This window comes from Silene latifolia, chromosome 3, assembly GCF_048544455.1.
Source record: "Silene latifolia isolate original U9 population chromosome 3, ASM4854445v1, whole genome shotgun sequence".
NCBI classification, from domain to species: Eukaryota; Viridiplantae; Streptophyta; class Magnoliopsida; order Caryophyllales; family Caryophyllaceae; genus Silene; species Silene latifolia.
The window spans coordinates 18,356,406-18,375,189 of record NC_133528.1 but is presented as its reverse complement, the minus strand read 5'-3'; the positions used below and the strand labels follow the sequence as shown (position 1 = coordinate 18,375,189).

General features: G+C 35.5%; 3 protein-coding genes across 3 annotated transcripts; all 3 read right to left on the bottom strand.

Moving 5' to 3' along the window:
- Positions 1-776: 776 nt before the first annotated feature.
- LOC141648772 (F-box protein CPR1-like) lies at positions 777-1,292 on the bottom strand. Its single transcript, XM_074457487.1, has one exon. The coding sequence runs from the start codon at positions 1,290-1,292 to the stop codon at positions 777-779; it is 516 nt and encodes a 171-aa protein (XP_074313588.1).
- Positions 1,293-8,279: 6,987 nt separating this feature from the next.
- LOC141647335 (cytochrome P450 71A26-like) lies at positions 8,280-10,074 on the bottom strand. The gene is made up of 2 exons (XM_074455475.1): positions 9,096-10,074; positions 8,280-8,990 (listed from the first exon to the last, which is right to left on the bottom strand). The coding sequence occupies exons 1-2, from the start codon at positions 10,050-10,052 to the stop codon at positions 8,388-8,390; spliced, it is 1,560 nt and encodes a 519-aa protein (XP_074311576.1). The 5' UTR covers positions 10,053-10,074; the 3' UTR covers positions 8,280-8,387.
- Positions 10,075-16,201: 6,127 nt separating this feature from the next.
- LOC141648770 (F-box protein CPR1-like) lies at positions 16,202-17,386 on the bottom strand. Its single transcript, XM_074457486.1, has one exon. The coding sequence runs from the start codon at positions 17,384-17,386 to the stop codon at positions 16,202-16,204; it is 1,185 nt and encodes a 394-aa protein (XP_074313587.1).
- Between the last annotated feature and the right edge of the window lie 1,398 nt (positions 17,387-18,784).

Sequence of the window (18,784 nt, the reverse complement as noted above, 5' to 3'; positions counted from 1 at the left end):
TCTCGTGGATTCGACCCCCAAGTGCTATAACACACCGTGCGCTTACGGTTATCTAAAACTTCATCAGATACACTGTCGGGAAGCATTATTAAAAACCATAATCCTCACGATTTTGTAATTGCAACTGACTAAATCATAACCAAATCCATATTGCACAAAAGGGTGTGGCCAGGAATCGAAATCAGCCAAATTAGGAAGCTTGATTGCCCTACTATACTCTCTTAGACAACCTTGGGGTGAAATGTTTGATTAAAAACTAATGGCATAGTCGTACATGCTAAACTTTCTTGTGCCCTTGTTACGAAAGGACAATCAAGTAAAAGACATTCAATTATTTTAACAAGTAAAAAACATTCAATTTCAATTTCTTTTTTCCAAAGAACATCTCATTAACAATTAAAAATTTTTTTTTTGAAAAAACCATGACAATAATACTAAGAGAGATCTTACGAACACGAGGTAGTAGGTACTATGAAAAAAAGATAAATTATAGGGTAAAGAAATTTAAATTATCTTATATTAGCGTGTCTCTTGAAAAACCGTCTCACATAAGTGATAGTATACTTATACACAAGATCCAGGACTTATGTCGTCGGGTTGCAAGAGTTACACCCACGTATGACGTATCATAATAAATTATAATCAACAAACGATTAAACGAGGACATTACCATTAAACGAGGATAGTATCGCATCCATAATAAATTAGAGATTAAAGTTTTATTGCTGTTGAACGCATAAATAAACCATATTATAATATCCTACCAATTTTACGATTTAGAAGATACTTGTGCGATGCTTGTTTGGATCATTGCCGGGAATTGGAGCAAGGCTGGGAATACACGTTATACACGCCCATGTATCTATAACATATATCTTAATAGCAAGACCTCCAGTTATCGACTTATTGGAGCAAGGCTGGGAATCAACAACTTTTCCAGTTATCGACTTATTTTTAAGATTGTACCATACAAGTTCTTGGTCGTTGTCGTATCTTAATAGCAAGACCTCCTCAATGTCTCTTCTCCTTGATAGGTGATAAATGATCCGAAAGTGCTTCGTGGAAATTTGTTCTCCTACAACCTCGCACAATTTTGTCCAAGATTCTACTACGCCATACTCTTTCATCACCCACATTGAGACAGTACTAGAGCGATTAAACGAATAATGATTCACGAGTTTGCACAGACGTCCACCTGAGACCGTCAACTCAAGTACTCCTTCATCATGTCTCTTAAGGCTATTAGTAGGATATGATATCTCTCTGAACTCCTCGACGTGAAGATCAAACATCGAAATAATTTTAATTCTCCTACTTCACTACTACAGATACAACCTATAACAACGGTCAAAAACCGTTGTTATATAAAAAAGCGGACGTTGTTAAAGCGTCCGTTGTAAAAGGTTTTAACAACGGTTGGTTTTCTTAAGGAAACCGTTGTGAAAAATATTAACAACGGTTTTAAGTATAAAAACCCGTTGTGGAAAGTGTGACTCAATTTTGGGGGGAAAGTTATAACAACGGGTTGTTTGTAAATAACCGTTGTTGTTTGTTCTTAAAAAATAAAAAAAAAATAAATTAAATATTACTAGCTATAAATATTAAAGCATCCTTTACTAACATATTAAAGCATCCTTTACTAACATTCATTAATTGAAACAACATGGCAATGAACCCTAATTTTATCAACAACGAAGAATGGCTTACACAAACGATTGAAGATGATGGGAAGGTTCTCGCCAAGCTTCCGCCGATCAACACCCATTAATCAAAGCATCCCTTGAACATCAACGGAATTATTGGATTAAGAGGCGTGAAGCAGTCCGGCTTGTCAACAAAGCCTCATCATCATCATCATCATCATCATCATCATCTTCATACCCTCGTCGGCCTGTTACTCGCAACTTGGCTGCAGCCAGAGATATGTTGAGTTGTACTCTTCCAACCTTATCTCCACATGCAAGTCGTGTCCTTGCATATATTCAATCTGTTATTGCAAAATATGAAGCCAATGACCCGGAAGTTAGCGGTATACCAGAGTGGCGTGATTGGTGGCAGGTTGAGAAGCGCTTTTTACGCTTAACCGGGGTTGTTCCGGCTTATTATACATCTTTTGATTTCTGATAATTGCTGTAATGTATTTGGTTTAAAATTAAATGAAATGATCATTTTGAAAGTGTTGAGTTATGCTTGTTTGATTTGCTTCCATTTTTTCAACTCCATAGATCTATCAGTCATCATCAAGATCTGATTATGGCACAACTTCCTAACATATATGGCACAACTTCCTAACATATATATTAATTAAAAAACAACTCAACCCACACATTAGTATAAATACATTGCATTATCTCAACTAACATGCATTTCCATTATCTCAATATATTCTCCAAACCCTAACTGCTAAAACATGCTCGATCCGTACTGAAGGACGCCAAAGAAGATGGAAATGAAATAATTAGAAACACATACATGGAAATGAAATAATTAGCAGATGCTGAACGGAACCTAATGGTCGATAAAAACACATACATTGAAATGAAATAATTAGAACAATAAAATAATGACGATGAAACAAACCCGATAATTACGAACGTACGTAAAGAGACGATGAAATCAACAATGACGGCGAGAAGATAAAGCGACGATGAGAAAGAGAGAAAGAGACGATGAGAAAGTGTGTGTTTTGTGTTTGTGTTTGGCTTTCTTCTTTGGGTTTGTGTTTGTGTATTAAGGTTTGTGTTTTGTGGCTGCAGCAGACTTGTGTTTGTGTGGTTTATAGTATGGAAGGTATTGACAACGGTTATTAAACAACAACCGTTGTGAAATATGTTTTAACAACGGTTGTAGAAAACACCCGTTGTTAAATAAGTTTTAACAACGGGTTTCAAAAATAACCGTTGTGATTACTTTTCACTAACTTTGCGCCAATTTTGCGCCAAATTATTAACAACGGTTGTTCATGTGTGACCCGTTGTTAAAACGAATAACAACGGTTTTTATAACCATACCCGTTGTAATTGATTTTAGTAAAATTCGCGCCATACATTCTACAACGTCTATTGTGATTTTCGTGAATATTCGTTGTTAAAGGGGCGTTGTAGTTGCCTGGATTTGTAGTAGTGCTTCGTTTCTTCTTCAACACAATCCAATGTACTTTGTTGTTTACGACTACACTCTTACCATAATGATAATAATTTGTTTATCACTCTTACCAATATAGAGTATAACATATGTGTAATAAAAGTTCGGCATGGAAAAATAATTCTCACTTTTATAATTATGCTTTACTCTTTGAATGATCATAATGAGTCTAAATATTTGGGTGGAGTTTTGTTTTTCCATTATTGACTGATGTTTGGATGTGTATTACGAACGCTTATAATATTAAGGTAACATTTTCAACTCGTGATATACGTAAGAAAAATTATTTGGAGCACTTACTTGTACAACTTTATTCATGGAGTAGTTAATAGTGTACCCATTAACATTTTTGTTACACCTATCTAAAGTTGTGTGTAAATGGTGATAAAAAAGGGTTATGTCATAATAATAATCCATCTTATTGGTGGTATGCAATAATTACTCCATCCTATCAATAATCTCAATTAAATCCAACCTAAGCACCATACCTTCTAATAACGAACCAGCTTATATTTTTTTATGTTTACATGTATCAAATAAACCAAGTACTTGATTCATCACTTGAAAATATTACACATAAACATCACATATATCATCTAGGTTGTCCAAAAACTATCAAATATTCTAACATAAACTTAAAAAAATATCAGCTGGTTCGTTATTAGAAGGTATGGTGCTTAGGTTGGAATTAATTGGGATTATTGATAAGATTGAGTGATTATTGCAGACCATCAATAGGATGGATTATTGTTATGAAATAACCCTATTAAAAATGGTAATTGAAGTTAGGTTAATATTTATGATTATTTATTCATTCATGAATGGCATTCTAATATTTTTGTTAATAAAACTTGATTGTGAACTTTGTAGTTAAAGATATATATATATATGGTGAAAAAAAAGGAAGAAGTTTGATATGGTTGATTTGCGGAGAGATCATTAAGATCCGTTTACACTTTAAACCATATCCATCTAAAATGAACTAATTGTTTAATATTTTGATGTGTGCCTTGCTCATTTTTTTGTTACAAATCCATTATGCACAAATATAAACACGTGATTTTTCTTTAGGAGTACTACTCATACATGAGTCATGCTCATAATACAATTGTACTAAAACAAACCAAGGACTCTCTAGTTTTCTCTCCCCTTCTCTCTAAAAAACAAAACCCTAAACCCTCTCTTTTTGCTACCGCCGTTCTCCTCTTTCCTCCCACCGCCACCCATCAACCCCCCTACCATGTCGCCGGGGATGGGGTCTCTCAATACCTTTCTCCGGCGACCCGTCTCCTCTCTTCCGATTAACCCTCCTCCCCTTTCTTACCCACACCCGGTTCTGGATCGTACGGGTCTGCCCGTTCCTCTCGGTCTGCGTGGTGTATGTGGGCTGTTCGGGTCTTATCAGACGAGTAGTTTGTTGAGGTGATGTGGCAGGGTGGTGTTTGGATCTGGCGGTGTTGTGGGTTGGTAGGGAGGCGGTGGTTTCCGTTTTTTTTCCTATGTTCCGCTTTGTTTCCTTTATGTTTTTGTTTAATTTCCGCTTTCGTTTTTGTTTCGTCTCTCTTTCTGAGGGTTCTGTCCCCGTCTATCGGTGGTGTCCTTCCCTCAGTTTGAGAGCTTTCGTTTTCTGGTTCGTTTGCAGTTTTCTAAAAAGTCAGCAGAAGATCAGCGTTGTTATAGATCGTTATATGGTTTTACATATTTTGTCCGATTCATGGCTACAATCAATCACGTCAGAAGAAATGGATACTCGTCAAGGAAGATTCGGAGACCCTCTTATGGATGAAAGCCTTTTGCGGCGAATCGATGATAGAGACTCTGTTGCAGTGTTTCATTCTTTGAACAAGAATTTATTTCCTATGGTTGTAATCGATTTATATTCGATTGAGCTTGGCATATGTTGTAAATGTCGTATGACTTTTTATTAATGATAATGATCTTTTCTCAAAAAAAAAAAAAAAAAAAAACAAACCAAGGACGACAATAATTGTACCCAAGAAGAATCAAGGAGGACAATAATTGCTACCTAACTATATGGTCACATGGTAGTCATGGACCCACGGTAAACATGAAGTACTGTCTAATCAGTTAGTCTTGGTGAAGACGGGTTGAAGGAAGTGGCGGGTAATGTCACTCACAAAATGGATAGGGGGGACAAGGTAGGGGCACCCTCATGTGCTTCCCTCTCTCCTCTATTTGGGTCATTTGTGAGAGGAAATGGTATCCGTCCCTCCAAAATGACGAATACGTGCCGTCTTCAATGAGATTTTGTGTTGTCCAATACTTCCTCTATTCAACACTAATAGCACCGAAATAATCGCATTTGTATGTAAAAACAAATAATATGAACAATCAATAGCACAGCAAAGTTTATCCTACATCAAAGAAAATAAGCCATAAAATTACTAAGAGGAATATGACGGAGGTAACGTTGAATTTGTTTGTCCCTGCTTAATAGCTTTATCTTATATACTTCCTCTGTTTTTCTATATATGACTTTCTCACATTTCGAGACACACACTTCTCTCTTCAATATCTCTCAAATTATATGCTTAAATATAGTGATATGTATACTCATATGAAAGAGTTTTTCATAAGTAATTTAATGGTTTAATTTTTATAATTTTTTACCAGATATTTTTTTGTAAATATTAAAGTCAAAGGCTCGCCTTGAAAAAACAAAACATCATATATTAAAAAGTGGATGGAGTATATATATATATATATATATATATATATATTTATAAAACTGGGTTGAAACGTTGTGGATGCGCCACGTGTCAACCCAGCCTTAAATACACGTATTAATTACAGCTGAAATTAAATACAAACATAATAAATGTTGTATAAATCTCAGCAAAATATTAATTATAGTTTAATAAATTTTATTATAAAATTATATTAAATAATTATGGTGATTTGATTCTAAATTTACTAAAAAGTTATTTTGATAAAAATTCTAAAATGTAAATAATTACGTTCATTGTGAAAAATGCTTTCAATTGAGTATAATTTTCATTATATTTATTTAAATATTTATTTTGATATGTAGAGATGATTAAAATGAGTGTCTCACAATATTTTACATTTACGTAAAAATAACATTTTGAGAAATTTATAAAACTTACTCTATTAAATCCATTAAGAAATATTATATTTGGAAGAGTCGTTGTATATATTAAAAACACAACTTTAAAAGAACTACTAAGAGATAAGTTTTTATAGTATGGGAACGAAAAAAATTATATTGGAGAAATTGAATACATATGAGATTTTGATAGGTTTCAATAGTGTGATAACGAGTATGTGTACGAGTGAGTATGTACATAGTGATCACGAGTGCATTTGAATAATCAAAACAAAAGTAATAATTATTAAGTAATATAGTATTATAAGCGACATGAAAAAGTAAAAAACACCTAACATTTTTCTTTAATATCTTTAATTAAATATGTATAAGTCAAATATAAAATATTGATTATGACTAACCAAATACTCCATATTACTTTTAGTTAAATATTTTATATGTTATCTTTTAAATACTTTGAAAATAAACATCAAAAAATAATATTTGAGAAAGTTCAACCTATTATATTTACAGGTAATAAACTCTTAAACATCATTATATATAATTTTTTAAAAAAACAAAAGGTGCAAATTTCTCATAGATATGTTTGACACATATCACATGCAACACAATCAAAACATTTGAATAAGTTGAATTTGAACTCTATATGTTTGATAGATAAATGTCACATTTTATACATAAAAAATTAATTACAGAAATTATGTTCACATCATTTTGAATAAATATTAATTGATTTGAGACCATAACGTATCGTGAAATGATATAATTTGAGAACTTACTGTTGATTGTTGTCTTATTCGAATAAATTTTATTTTGATTAGTAAGATATTTCACCAGTCACAAATTTATTTATAAAACGTCGATCATGCATAATTAATTTATCACTTATTAGATTTAATTAAAACTGTTATGGATTTTATTTTAAAACATTGAAGTTAAACCTAAAAATATTAAATTTGAGAAAAAATTATTTATAAGAGAAAATATTAAAGGTCATATATGAATTATATAATTTTTCTTCAATTATAATCATAAAATATTAAAACAGGCCGCGCGAAACGCGAGATACTTCCTAGTATATATATATTTACGCCTATATTTATTGACATATACATGTTTTAAGTTGCTGAATCACTATAAAACTATCTGTGAGTAAAATTGCAAACTTATAATTTGATTCCAATACAAACACCAGTGTGAGTGATCTTATGTTAGCATAATCACATGTGTATTTTCTATTTTATTTATAACTCTTAGAATTTTATAAAGGTTGGACTAGACCTGACAAAGCTGACCCGACCCGATAAGGTTGATCCGAGACCCGCAAATGACACGAACTTGCCAGATTCGATATGACCCGAAACCCGAACTGACCTGCCCCGACCCTGACCCTTTCCGGAACTTGATTGACCCATTGTTGACCCGACCCGAAATGACCCGACCCCATAACTGACCCGATCCAAAATGACTTAAAGTGACCCAAAATGACCCGAAGCGACAAGTACTAAGTCAAATTAATGTTATTTACACCAAATAGAGTTTCATTTGTTACAAACTTACAATCATCACTTATAAATAGTTAAATTTGCAAAATAGTATTTTGTAATCAAAATAAAACAAACTAAAGTGTTTTAGCCATTAACCCGAAAACGACCTGACCCAAAATGACTCATACCCGAAAGTGGACCGACCCGAAGTGACCGACAAAAGATCACCCGAAAATGACCAAAATCCGAAATAGGAGGAGGCTTGATGAACCTACTATACCCTCTAGTAACCGGATTACACAACACAAATCCTGAAATATCATCCAATGATGGACATCTTATGCAAATCAACCCGTTGCAAGTACCGACAATACATATATTGGGATAATAGGAACGACTAAAACAATTCGATGTCCAATATCTGTTTTTGAATAAAATAAGAATTTATAATTGAAGAAATTGGATAGATTTGGGAGTTCTATGGTAGAATTTGAGAGGATTAAAGTTTATTATGGAGTATTTGCCTTTTCAATTGAACGTTACGAATTACTTAGAAAGTATTGCACAAAAAATATTGTATTGATCAAATACCGTACTACGCATATCAGTCACTTATTTTTTTTTTTTTTCGTGAAAGAAACATAATTACAGTCTTTTTGCTTCATGATCTAATAATTCGAAAATGGAGTTGGAATGGCCATGAGAGGATCTCGTCTACGCAAGGAGGTGCCAAAACTTTCAGCCATGAAAGAATCAAGATTTACCTCATTAGGCAACTCCCAATTGAATTGACCAACAAGATTTGCTAAAGCGAGCTCAGCTTCAACATTAGCGAAAGCAATCCCAGGGCAGCCTCGTCTTCCGGCTCCAAACGGAATGAATTCAAAGTCATGCCCTGAGTAGTTGAGAAATCTCTCTGGTCTGAACTCCTCTGGTTCTTCCCAATAGCTTGGGTGTCGTTGTATGGCCCATGCGTTAATGATAACTAGTGTTCCAGCACGAATGTCATAGTTTTGGACTCGTACATGATCTTGAGAAGCTTCTCTAAATAGTAGAAAGGGAAGTGGAGGATGTAGCCTTAGTGACTCCTTGATTACTGCCTTTAAATACATCATGTCCTTCAAATCATCCTCGTCGATTACAGTTTTATCTCTTAGAAATCCCCTCACTTCTTCTTGCAGCCTTTTCATGACTAACGGGTCCATAAGCAACTCCGACATTGTCCATTCTAACACAGTTGCAGTTGTCTCTATTCCTGCTGCAACCATATTCTGCACAGGTCATATCAACTCAAAATTAAAACTAAAACTATAGAAGCAGAATTGTTAAATGCTAAGGAAACCAAAGTGAAAGATATACTGTAAGTTAATTAGTACCATAAGAACGGCTTTGACCGTCTCAATATCAATGGATGAATCACAACTTTGAATTTCAAGTAAGACGTCGACAAAGTCCTGAGTTTTATTATCTCCTTGGTTAATAACATCATAATCAAAGCCATGTATACGCTCGACAATTCTGTTTTCGAAGAAGGAATTCAAGGATCTGGCAACTTTCCTGGCTTTAAATAAGACGCCGCTAAATTCATCAACCCAACTCAACCAAGGTATGAAAATTCCAATACTAAATGAACCAAGTACCTCAATAAATTTACTGAAAAGCACTCCAACATTATTCTCTTCACCATATTTTTTACCAAATGACACCCTTAACACCACATCACTCGACATTTTTATGAAACTATCGGACAAATTTAGAGGGGCATTACGATTAGGTGTCGATTTCTTGACGTTTTCAATCATGACCTCAACTTCTTCTTCCCTGATTTTTCTAAATGAACGCACTTTTTTGTTGCTTAGCATATGCAACACACAAATACTCTTAATCTTCCTCCAATGCTCTCCATACTTGCCAAATGCTATGTCCTTACCATCCTTGACGATCAAGGACGCGATCTTAGAGTATGGCCGGTTTGCAAAGACGGTGTCATGGGTTTTCATGATTTCCTCTGCTCCGTTAGCAGATGAGACGACAAGAGTTGGCTTGGTGCCAAGGTGGAGCAACATAAGGTCTCCGTATCTCTCTGATAAGGATCGTAAGGAGCGATGTGGGAGTCTGCCAAGTTGGTGAAGGTTGCCTATGATAGGCAACTTTCGTGGCGACGGCAATTTTGGTTTTCTGGTTGTGGTGGTGGTGTTGTATAGGCATTTGTAGAATATGATTATGAAGCTTACGAGTGAAATGAGAGCTAGATGAAGAAAAGGCAGTTTCTCTAAACTTTGTACTACTTTGTTAACCAAATCCATTTTTTCTGATTTGCTTCTCATAATCATTTGCACTACTACTTATATCAGGCCCGGGCCATACCAACATAGAGGATACGAATTCTCTTTATAAATATAAGGAGGTTCCATTCTAAAATCAATAGACAATGGGAGAAGAAACTCGTTTATTTATTATTAATCCCTCATATAATTTCAATGTGAGATCTCACATGTGACGTTTATCAAGTGAGCTCTTTCATCTTCACATACCATGCCAGCAGTCTCCTGGTCTCGGGTTGGTTTTGGTCAAGTTATTTCAGACTCATGTGTTATTTGCTCAATAACATTAAACACGAGTCTACAATTGGTTTGTGACGTAGGATAAGGTCTGGTTCAAATTTCTTGGTTAGTTATTCCCACAATTAATTGAGACGTTTCAACTGAAATCATTGATGAGGTTTATAAAAGATATGAGCCATATTTATTTATGAGATTTTCTAACTTTTACGGTTTCTAATATGTATCCTTTTTTTTCAAAAAAAAACTTTTATCGTAAGTAACTCTCAGTTACGGGTTTAGAAAACGATAATTTTTTTTCTAAAATTGATCGTCTTTACAAAATCTTCAGCTTGAAATAAAAAAAATCACCGATATCAAGCTAGTAGCTGGTAATTATGATCCGTTAAAATTTATTCGCTAAAGACATTAACTAACCATAACTTCCTGTTACAAGTCATAAAACGATAATTTTTTTTTAAAATAACTTATTCACCTCATGTCATAAAACGATAATTTTTTTTAAAAAATAACTTATTCACCTCATGTAATAATAGCATTGGTCGCTATCTGACTTTCTCCGTCCTTTTTATTTAGTGTAGGGAGTCAAGGCTTTGAAGGTGGTTTGGGGTCACCTCGTATATTCAACCCACTTTATTATTTTTGTTAATATATTTCTCCTATCTAAAACGAGGGTAAAGAACAAAAAAGAAATGAAGACGCTACACAATAATGGAGGTATCCTAATCCTATCCTAATATAACTCTTTAAAAATCCTCAACCCAAGTTACTGTTCCCAAAACAGTAACTTTTCCCATTATCCCTATTCTGCCCTTAGGTATATTACTCCTTTTCATTTATCTACTACTTCCTCCCATCCAAACCAAAGAATACATTTGACTTTATTACACTTGTCGAGGCGCGTTTTGCAACGTGAATATCTTTAGTTACACATTATTAAAAATTAAAAAAGCTTAATATTGTTATACCATTCATGACGATGAATCAAACAAGATCTCGCATGACTATGTTTTCTCTTATACATTACTAATAATATCAAAGATTCTCTACAATCATAAATAGTGCCAAAAAGTCAAATGTAACCTTTAGTTTGGATGGGAGGGAGAATCTCTTTTTGTTTTCCTTTTCTTTGTTTTCTTCTACTCCCTCTTATCCACAATAAACCTCTCATTTCATTTTGGCATAAAAATTAAGAAAACACACTACCCCACCGTATAATTAAATTTGGACCACACAAATATACTACCCCACTATACAATTAAACTTGGACCACACAAACACTTACCAAAAAAGAAAATAGGGAAGTTATTGTGAATAGACGGAAAAGGAAATAGGGAAGTTTATTGTGAATAGGAGGGAGTATTATTTTTCATGTGATTTCAACACATCTTTGTCTTCATCGCTGCTCAACCACTGCTTTCTTCTTCATCACTGCTCAAGAGCTTCCATAATTTTGGTCTTTCCTGCAGATTTTTGGATCTTACATCGGTGGATGCTGTTCTCTGTATTCTTAGAGGTCAGTCTTTTTGTGATCTTAATTTTACTGTTTACTTGTTCGATCTATTGTTCAGTTATGCTTGCTGATGTCTTTTTAATTGGGCTTTATTATCTGAATTTGTGTGTATGCATGCATCTCTTATTTTTTGGTTGGTTTCATACATGTTTAACTTTTTGGTATTATGGCCTTTTCTTTGTCTTTTGGCATACTCCTTTTTGTGTCAAGCAATGTTTTGTTGCATGCATGGAACGTGTTTTATTCTGCCATTGTAAGAAGGATTTTTCGGCTGCACGCATTGAAGATTTTGTCTTCGCTTGGGGTTGCACTCCAAGTGCTTGATGTTTTGCCTAATTCGACCCATAACAAATAAATACGATATTAGGAGCATTTTAGGTGCATTATGATTTCCGAGTCTTTAGATGCGGTAGCTGTAGTTCTAGAATAGCTAACCATTTTAAAAGTATCTTAAATTTGGTCACTTGGAAATTCTGATTGTTGAAAGGTAGTAAACAAGAGACATACTACTTGGTGGTTGGTGGAGGAGTATTAACGGTAGGGTGGAACGGAAACACCGTCATATTTTAAATGTCGCACGTGCTTTACATTTCCAGGCAAACTTACCTTTATTCTTTTGGGGAGAATGTGTTTTAAGTGCGGTTTACTTAATTAACCGTACTCCGACACCCCTTCTAAATGGAAAAAAACCCCTTATGAAATGCCTTTTTAATAAACCTCCACCTTTTGAAAATATTCGCATTTTCGGCTGTCTTGCTTATGCTAGAAATTTAAATCGTACTCACGATAAGTTCGCGTCTCGAAGCCGTAAATGTATCTTTATCGGTTATCTATTTGGAAAAAAAGGTTGGCGTTTATACGACTTAGACACCGGTTCTTATTTTGATTCAAGGGATGTTGTTTTCGTCGAAACCGAATTTCCATACCAAAACCTAAACATCCATGATCTAAACCACGACTCCACATCCTTTTTAGCTGACACTATGTCACCAATTGACCACAATATTCTTATCACAACTCATACATCCACCACACCTACGTCAACTCAAGACACGACCCCCTCATCCTCTTCGGCTACTACAATGACAAACACCACCACGACTACTACCACACCTAGCGAACCCCCACCTACAGACACAGACTCCACGGACTCACAAACCTTTGGTCGCGGTCATCGTGTTAAAATCCCCAACTCAAATTTAAAAGACATTGTTCTCACCAAACCTCGCCCCTCGTTGCACTCACTCGTCGCTACAACATCGTCTTCAGGTACCGCACATACCCTTTCTCACTATCTTAATTATGCGAAAATTTCACCTAACCATCAAACTTTCTTGTCGGCCGTGACTAAACACCACGAGCCTAGTTTTTTTAAAGATACCGTTCAGGTACCCGAGTGGCGAGAAGCTATGAGACTTGAGATCGATGCCCTCGATAAAAACCAAACTTGGACTCTTGAACATCTTCCACCAAATAAAAAGACCATCGGTTCTAAATGGGTCTACAAAATTAAATATAATGCCGATGGTTCGATAGAACGTTACAAAGCCCGTCTCGTGGTCATGGGGAATAGACAAGTCGAAGGTGTGTATTACAATGAAACTTTTGCCCCCACCGTTAAGCTCGTCACCGTTCGAACTTTGCTCGCTATAGCCGCTGCCAAACAATGGGTTCTGCATCAAATGGATGTACATAATGCCTTTCTTTATGGGGATCTTCACGAAGAGGTATATATGAAACCTCCCCCCGGATTTCTTCCATCCACGGATGGTAAAGTGTGCCGCCTCCGAAAGTCCCTCTACGGGCTCCGTCAAGCTCCTCGATGTTGGTATGCTAAACTTGCTTTCGCTCTCAAAAACTATGGCTTCTACCAATGCCCGTTTGATCATTCTTTGTTCTCTATTTCTCGACCCGACACCGAGGTACACATTTTAGTTTATGTGGATGATTTAGTAATTTGTGGCAACAACTCAACATTCATTACAACATTCAAAGCATATATGAGTAAATGTTTTCACATGAAAGACCTTGGTACACTCAAGTATTTCCTCGGGCTCGAAATTGCTCGTCACTAATCCGGACTTTTCTCTCTCAAAGGAAGTATGCTCTAGACATCCTAACTGAAACTGGACTTCTTGGAACGAAACCATGTCTATCTCACAATCACTCGGCCAGAATTGACTTATTCAGTTCATACGCTCGCTCAATTCATGAATGCTCCAGCAACTGACCATTGGACCGCGGCTCTCACGTTTGTGCGCTATCTCAAAAACTCCTCGGGCCAAGGGATACTTCTTCGCTCGGATAGTGATTTACGCCTCAATGCATACTGTGATGTCGATTATGCTACTTGTCCCACCAGCCGCAGGTCACTTTCCGCCTACCTCGTCTTTTTGGGTTCCTCTCCTATCTCTTGGAAAACGAAGAAACAAGCTACGTTTTACCGCGCTATGGCTTTTACAGTCCGGGAACTAAAATCGCTAAAAGGATTGTTACAATCACTCGGCATACATCATCATCAACCCCTGCAATGTGACAATAAAAGTGCTCTTTAAATAGCTCGCAACCTCGTTTTCCATGAGCGTACCTAACACATCGAAGTAGATTGCCACTTCATTCGCGATGAAATACAAAACGGTGTCATTGCTCCTAGCTATATACACACAAAAGAACAACTTGCAGATATTTTTACAAAAGCTCTCGGCCGGGCATCTTTCGAAGACCTACTCTCCAAGTTGGGTGTCTCGAACCTCCACAGTCCAACTTGCGGGGGTATTAGCAAAGAGCCGTTAGCTCTACCAAAAGAGTTGTTAGCTCTGCTCGTCACATAAGGCAACAAAGAATCTGCCTTACTCATTTGTAGCAATACAATTATCTCCTTCCGTAAATACTTGATTTCATACACTGTATATATAGCATAGCATAGAACCTTGTAAAGCAGTCAAGTTAATTGGAATTGATTTACATATGCATTCACTATTATTCTCTCACTCTCTCGTTTAATAGGTAACATGTACTAAAAGCCCAGCAATTTCAGAAATTTGGCCTGCCTAAGAAATTTAAGCCTAATATGCACATCATGCTCTTTTACTCCACATTCTTTCATCACCCGTTTACCTCCCTCACACTCCCTCACCTAACCGTCTAAATTCACAAACCATTAGTCTTTTGTTGTTGTTTAGTCGCACATTTATGTTTTGACTGCTGCTGTTTAGGAGCTATATTAGGCTCCTGAACTGCTCCGTATCAGACCATTAGAATTCTACACTAGTCTTTTGATTACGGAAACTCTTATTATTAGCATGTTTAACTGCCACTGTATCGTGTGCACGTAGGCCAGGATGGAATCTTATTTGGCCTATCAGCTTGTGTGTGTTTTCGTTCTTTAGATAAAGAATGGCGACTTATAACACTAGGATCGCGCTGTTCAGCCTTAGATATACAAGAAGCGGTTTAGGATTGGCTCAAGCTCAACTTGTACCGAGAATCCGAGAACAAGTATTCAAGGTAATCTGCACACACCAAACGGTTTTCCCTCAGTTTAAAGCATGTATAATTTCAAATCATCTTTCCTTTTTATTTTTATTTTTACATACAATACTCCGTTTAAATTAGAAAGGAATCTGTATAGTATTTAGTGGAATGGACGAGGTAATAGACCAAGACTTTCATCAGTAATAACTAGTATGATGATACGAAATTTACAAGGAAGCGGTTTTAGATTCATTTGAGTAAAATTCGTATCATACGACTTATTAATCCGTAACATAGATGAATTACTGTGAGAGTTGAGACACTTGAAACACTTGCTTGAATCATTGTCATAAATTGGAGGAGGCTACCAAGACACACCCATTCTTTTTTTGATAAATTTTCGACTTCCGGGAACATCAACTTCTCTAATCGACATATCTTCAAGATTGTACCACACTAGTTCTTGATTTTCATTTTCTACATCTTTTACTAGTAAGACCTCCCCACCACCTCTCCATCAACGGTAAGTGATTATCCTAACTCCCTTCGGAGAAACTTGTTTTCCTACAAACTTGTATAACTTTGTCCAACACTCTTCTACGCCATACTTTTTCATCACCCATATTGATACATTCGACCATCAAGTATCAGTCGCGATTATGTATAGACGTTCATTTGAGACCACCAAATGAAACCTATGCATATGATATATTGTAAGCTTAGTAGGATACTACATTTGTCCAAACTCTTCCGTGTTAATATCAAACGTCAAAATACTAATGCTTTTAACCGCATCAAGATACTTATAGCAACAAGTATGACGTATCATAATAATAAATTACAATCAATGAACGATTAAACGAGGATAGTACAATTAAACGAGGATAGTATCGCATCCATAATAAACCATAGTGTAATATCCTAACTTTACGATCTAGAAAATACATGTGCGATGCTTGTTTGGATCATTGCCGGGAATTGGCGCAAGGCTGGGAATACACGTCCATGTATCTATAACATATATCTGGGTTCCAAAATCAACAGCTTTTCCAGATATTGACTTATTTTTAAGATTGTACCATACAAGTTCTTGGTCGTTGTCGTATTTTAATAGCAAGACCTCCTCACTGTCTCTTCTCCTTGATAGGTGAGTAATGATCCGAAAGTGCTTCGTGGAAATTTGTTCTCCTACAATCTCGTACAATTTTGTCCAAGATTCTACTAGGCCATACTCTTTCATCACCCACATTGAGACAGTACTAGAGCGATTTGATGAATAATGATTCACGAGCGTGCACAGACGTCCACCTGAGACCGTCAACTCAAGTACTCCTTCATCATGTCTCTTAAGGCTATTATTAGGATATGATATCTCTCTGAACTCCTCGGTGTGAAGATCAAACATCAAAATAATTCTAATTTTGGTACTTCGTTTCTTCTTCAACATAATCCAATGTAATTTGTTGTTTACGACTACACTCTTACCATGACGATTAGGAAACATGTATTTGTTTATCCTCAAATCAGGGATTTTTTTGGCTTCTTTCCATGAATAACTATCTGTGCTATACACATGAACGATCACGTCTTGCTGGAATTCATAATCTGGAAACTCAATTATGACAATTTTGTAATCACAACTGACTACATCGTAGCCAAATCCATAATCCGCATCCCATAAGTGAACCGAACCCAAATTATGAGACTTGATAAACCAACTGTGCTCTCTAGTAACCGGATTACACAATAAAAATCCCAATCTTTTAAATTTTAAGCAAATCAACCCATTGAAAGATCCAACAACAGCTTCGAATGTTCCCAACTTGGTGCGTATTCCACTTGTATAATTAGGAGCGTCAAGATATGTATAGAACCAAGTTGTCTCAAAAGTACTAATAAGAGGAGTACTTGTCAAAGTAGTACTACCACCATGAACTAGCAGTAAAAAATCAGAGGGACCATGGAATTCGAGGGTATGCTTCTGATGAATACTAATGAAAATTTTGGAGTTAATAAGATTGTACCAATCTTTGCATACGGACTTGAAGCGTAACAACGACTTAGCCGGAATCTTGGTCAATATGTTATAATGTATGATATCGGTTGGAAGAAGAGTCATTACGTTTCGGCTTTGGTCGTTTGAATTAAGGCTGATGTTCTTCATGGTTACGGAATTTGTGGCTCAATTGTCTCTCGTATTCTCATTAGTTAGTTAATTATTCATCCCTATTTATACTCTCAAGGTCTCTCCTCTTACCTTGTCCTACAACTCTACAAGTTCTCCTCAACTATTTCCTAATCTAAGATTCGTAAGAGATACGGTGTAATATTTCCTCCTCTTTTTTTTTTTTTTTTGAGATAATCTTGTTTCACAATATTCCCGTAATATTGTTGGCGAGGAGATTACATATTGTTGTCGAGAGAACATCTAGGCGAGGATGTTACAATAGATTTATAATAGATAATATGTATAAATCTGTCTTATACAAGAATTTGTGTTCCAGAAATATCCAAGTCTTTAATACATGATACGACTTTGTCAGCACCAAGTCACCAACACTTTATTTATTTTTTGGAAAAAGGGAACATTAAATTAAAGGCAAGTCAAGAGACTACAAAGAGTTCAAGAAGGGGGTCAAGGGAAAGGTCGGTACATCCCACCGAGTCAATAATACAAAGTTGTGCTATTATGAAACTCCTCATTTTCAATCGTTTGTTTATCTTGGATTTTAAAATTTAAACTTAGAGAGAATAAAAAGGTTAAATAAATGATTGAGACGAAGAAAGTATATATATATTATAGGACAAGAAAATTAAAGTTATTTTGTACGAGAGATGCCATCACTTCCATTAAAATTAATATGTTAAATTTTAGTTCATTCATGAAATAATCTTAAAAGGAGTAGTAAAAAAAGAGGAACGGTGAAGCAATTGTTTTCTGTCACAAGATGCATTACTACGATGAACCAATTGTTTTCCAGCAGTACTCGAATTGCCACTGTCCGCGAACAAGTGTCTCAAGTGTCCGCTTCTTAGTCAAAATCGTACACGAAATGTACCACCGGAAATAAACACGATATGAATAACTGATAAAATATATGAGGTTTATAATAAGAGGGAAGATTCTCATAATCGATATTATTGATGTGTGTAATTGTGTAAATATGAATACATTAACTAGGAATAACTACTCATTTATTTATAGTGTAAGGTAGACTATCTTCCCCGTAAATAGGAAACTAAATCCGATCAAATACCTTATTTCAGATTCCTAATCTTATTATATTATTACTTCTAAGAAACAAAGAAGACGCAATTAATATAGAGTATACGAGTAATTGATAGCACGATTCAACTAAAAAGAGATACCGACATCCGCGACAAACTACGACAGACAGGGTTGGTTCTTCTGAGATATAGTCCGATTACATTAGACAATCTCGTCAAACACTCCTAGCACGATGTTTAAGTTGTAACCACGAATTACTACGTGTACTATATAGACATAAATGATAGA

Bases quoted from the DNA above. Each gene is read 5' to 3' on its own strand.
- LOC141648772 (XM_074457487.1), bottom strand. From the start codon at position 1,292: ATGTTTGATCTTCACGTCGAGGAGTTCAGAGAGATATCATATCCTACT.
- LOC141647335 (XM_074455475.1), bottom strand. From the start codon at position 10,052: ATGATTATGAGAAGCAAATCAGAAAAAATGGATTTGGTTAACAAAGTA. The intron at 8,991-9,095 runs GTACTAATTAAC...TGACCTGTGCAG, and splicing joins CGGTCAAAGCCGTTCTTATG to AATATGGTTGCAGCAGGAAT.
- LOC141648770 (XM_074457486.1), bottom strand. From the start codon at position 17,386: ATGACTCTTCTTCCAACCGATATCATACATTATAACATATTGACCAAG.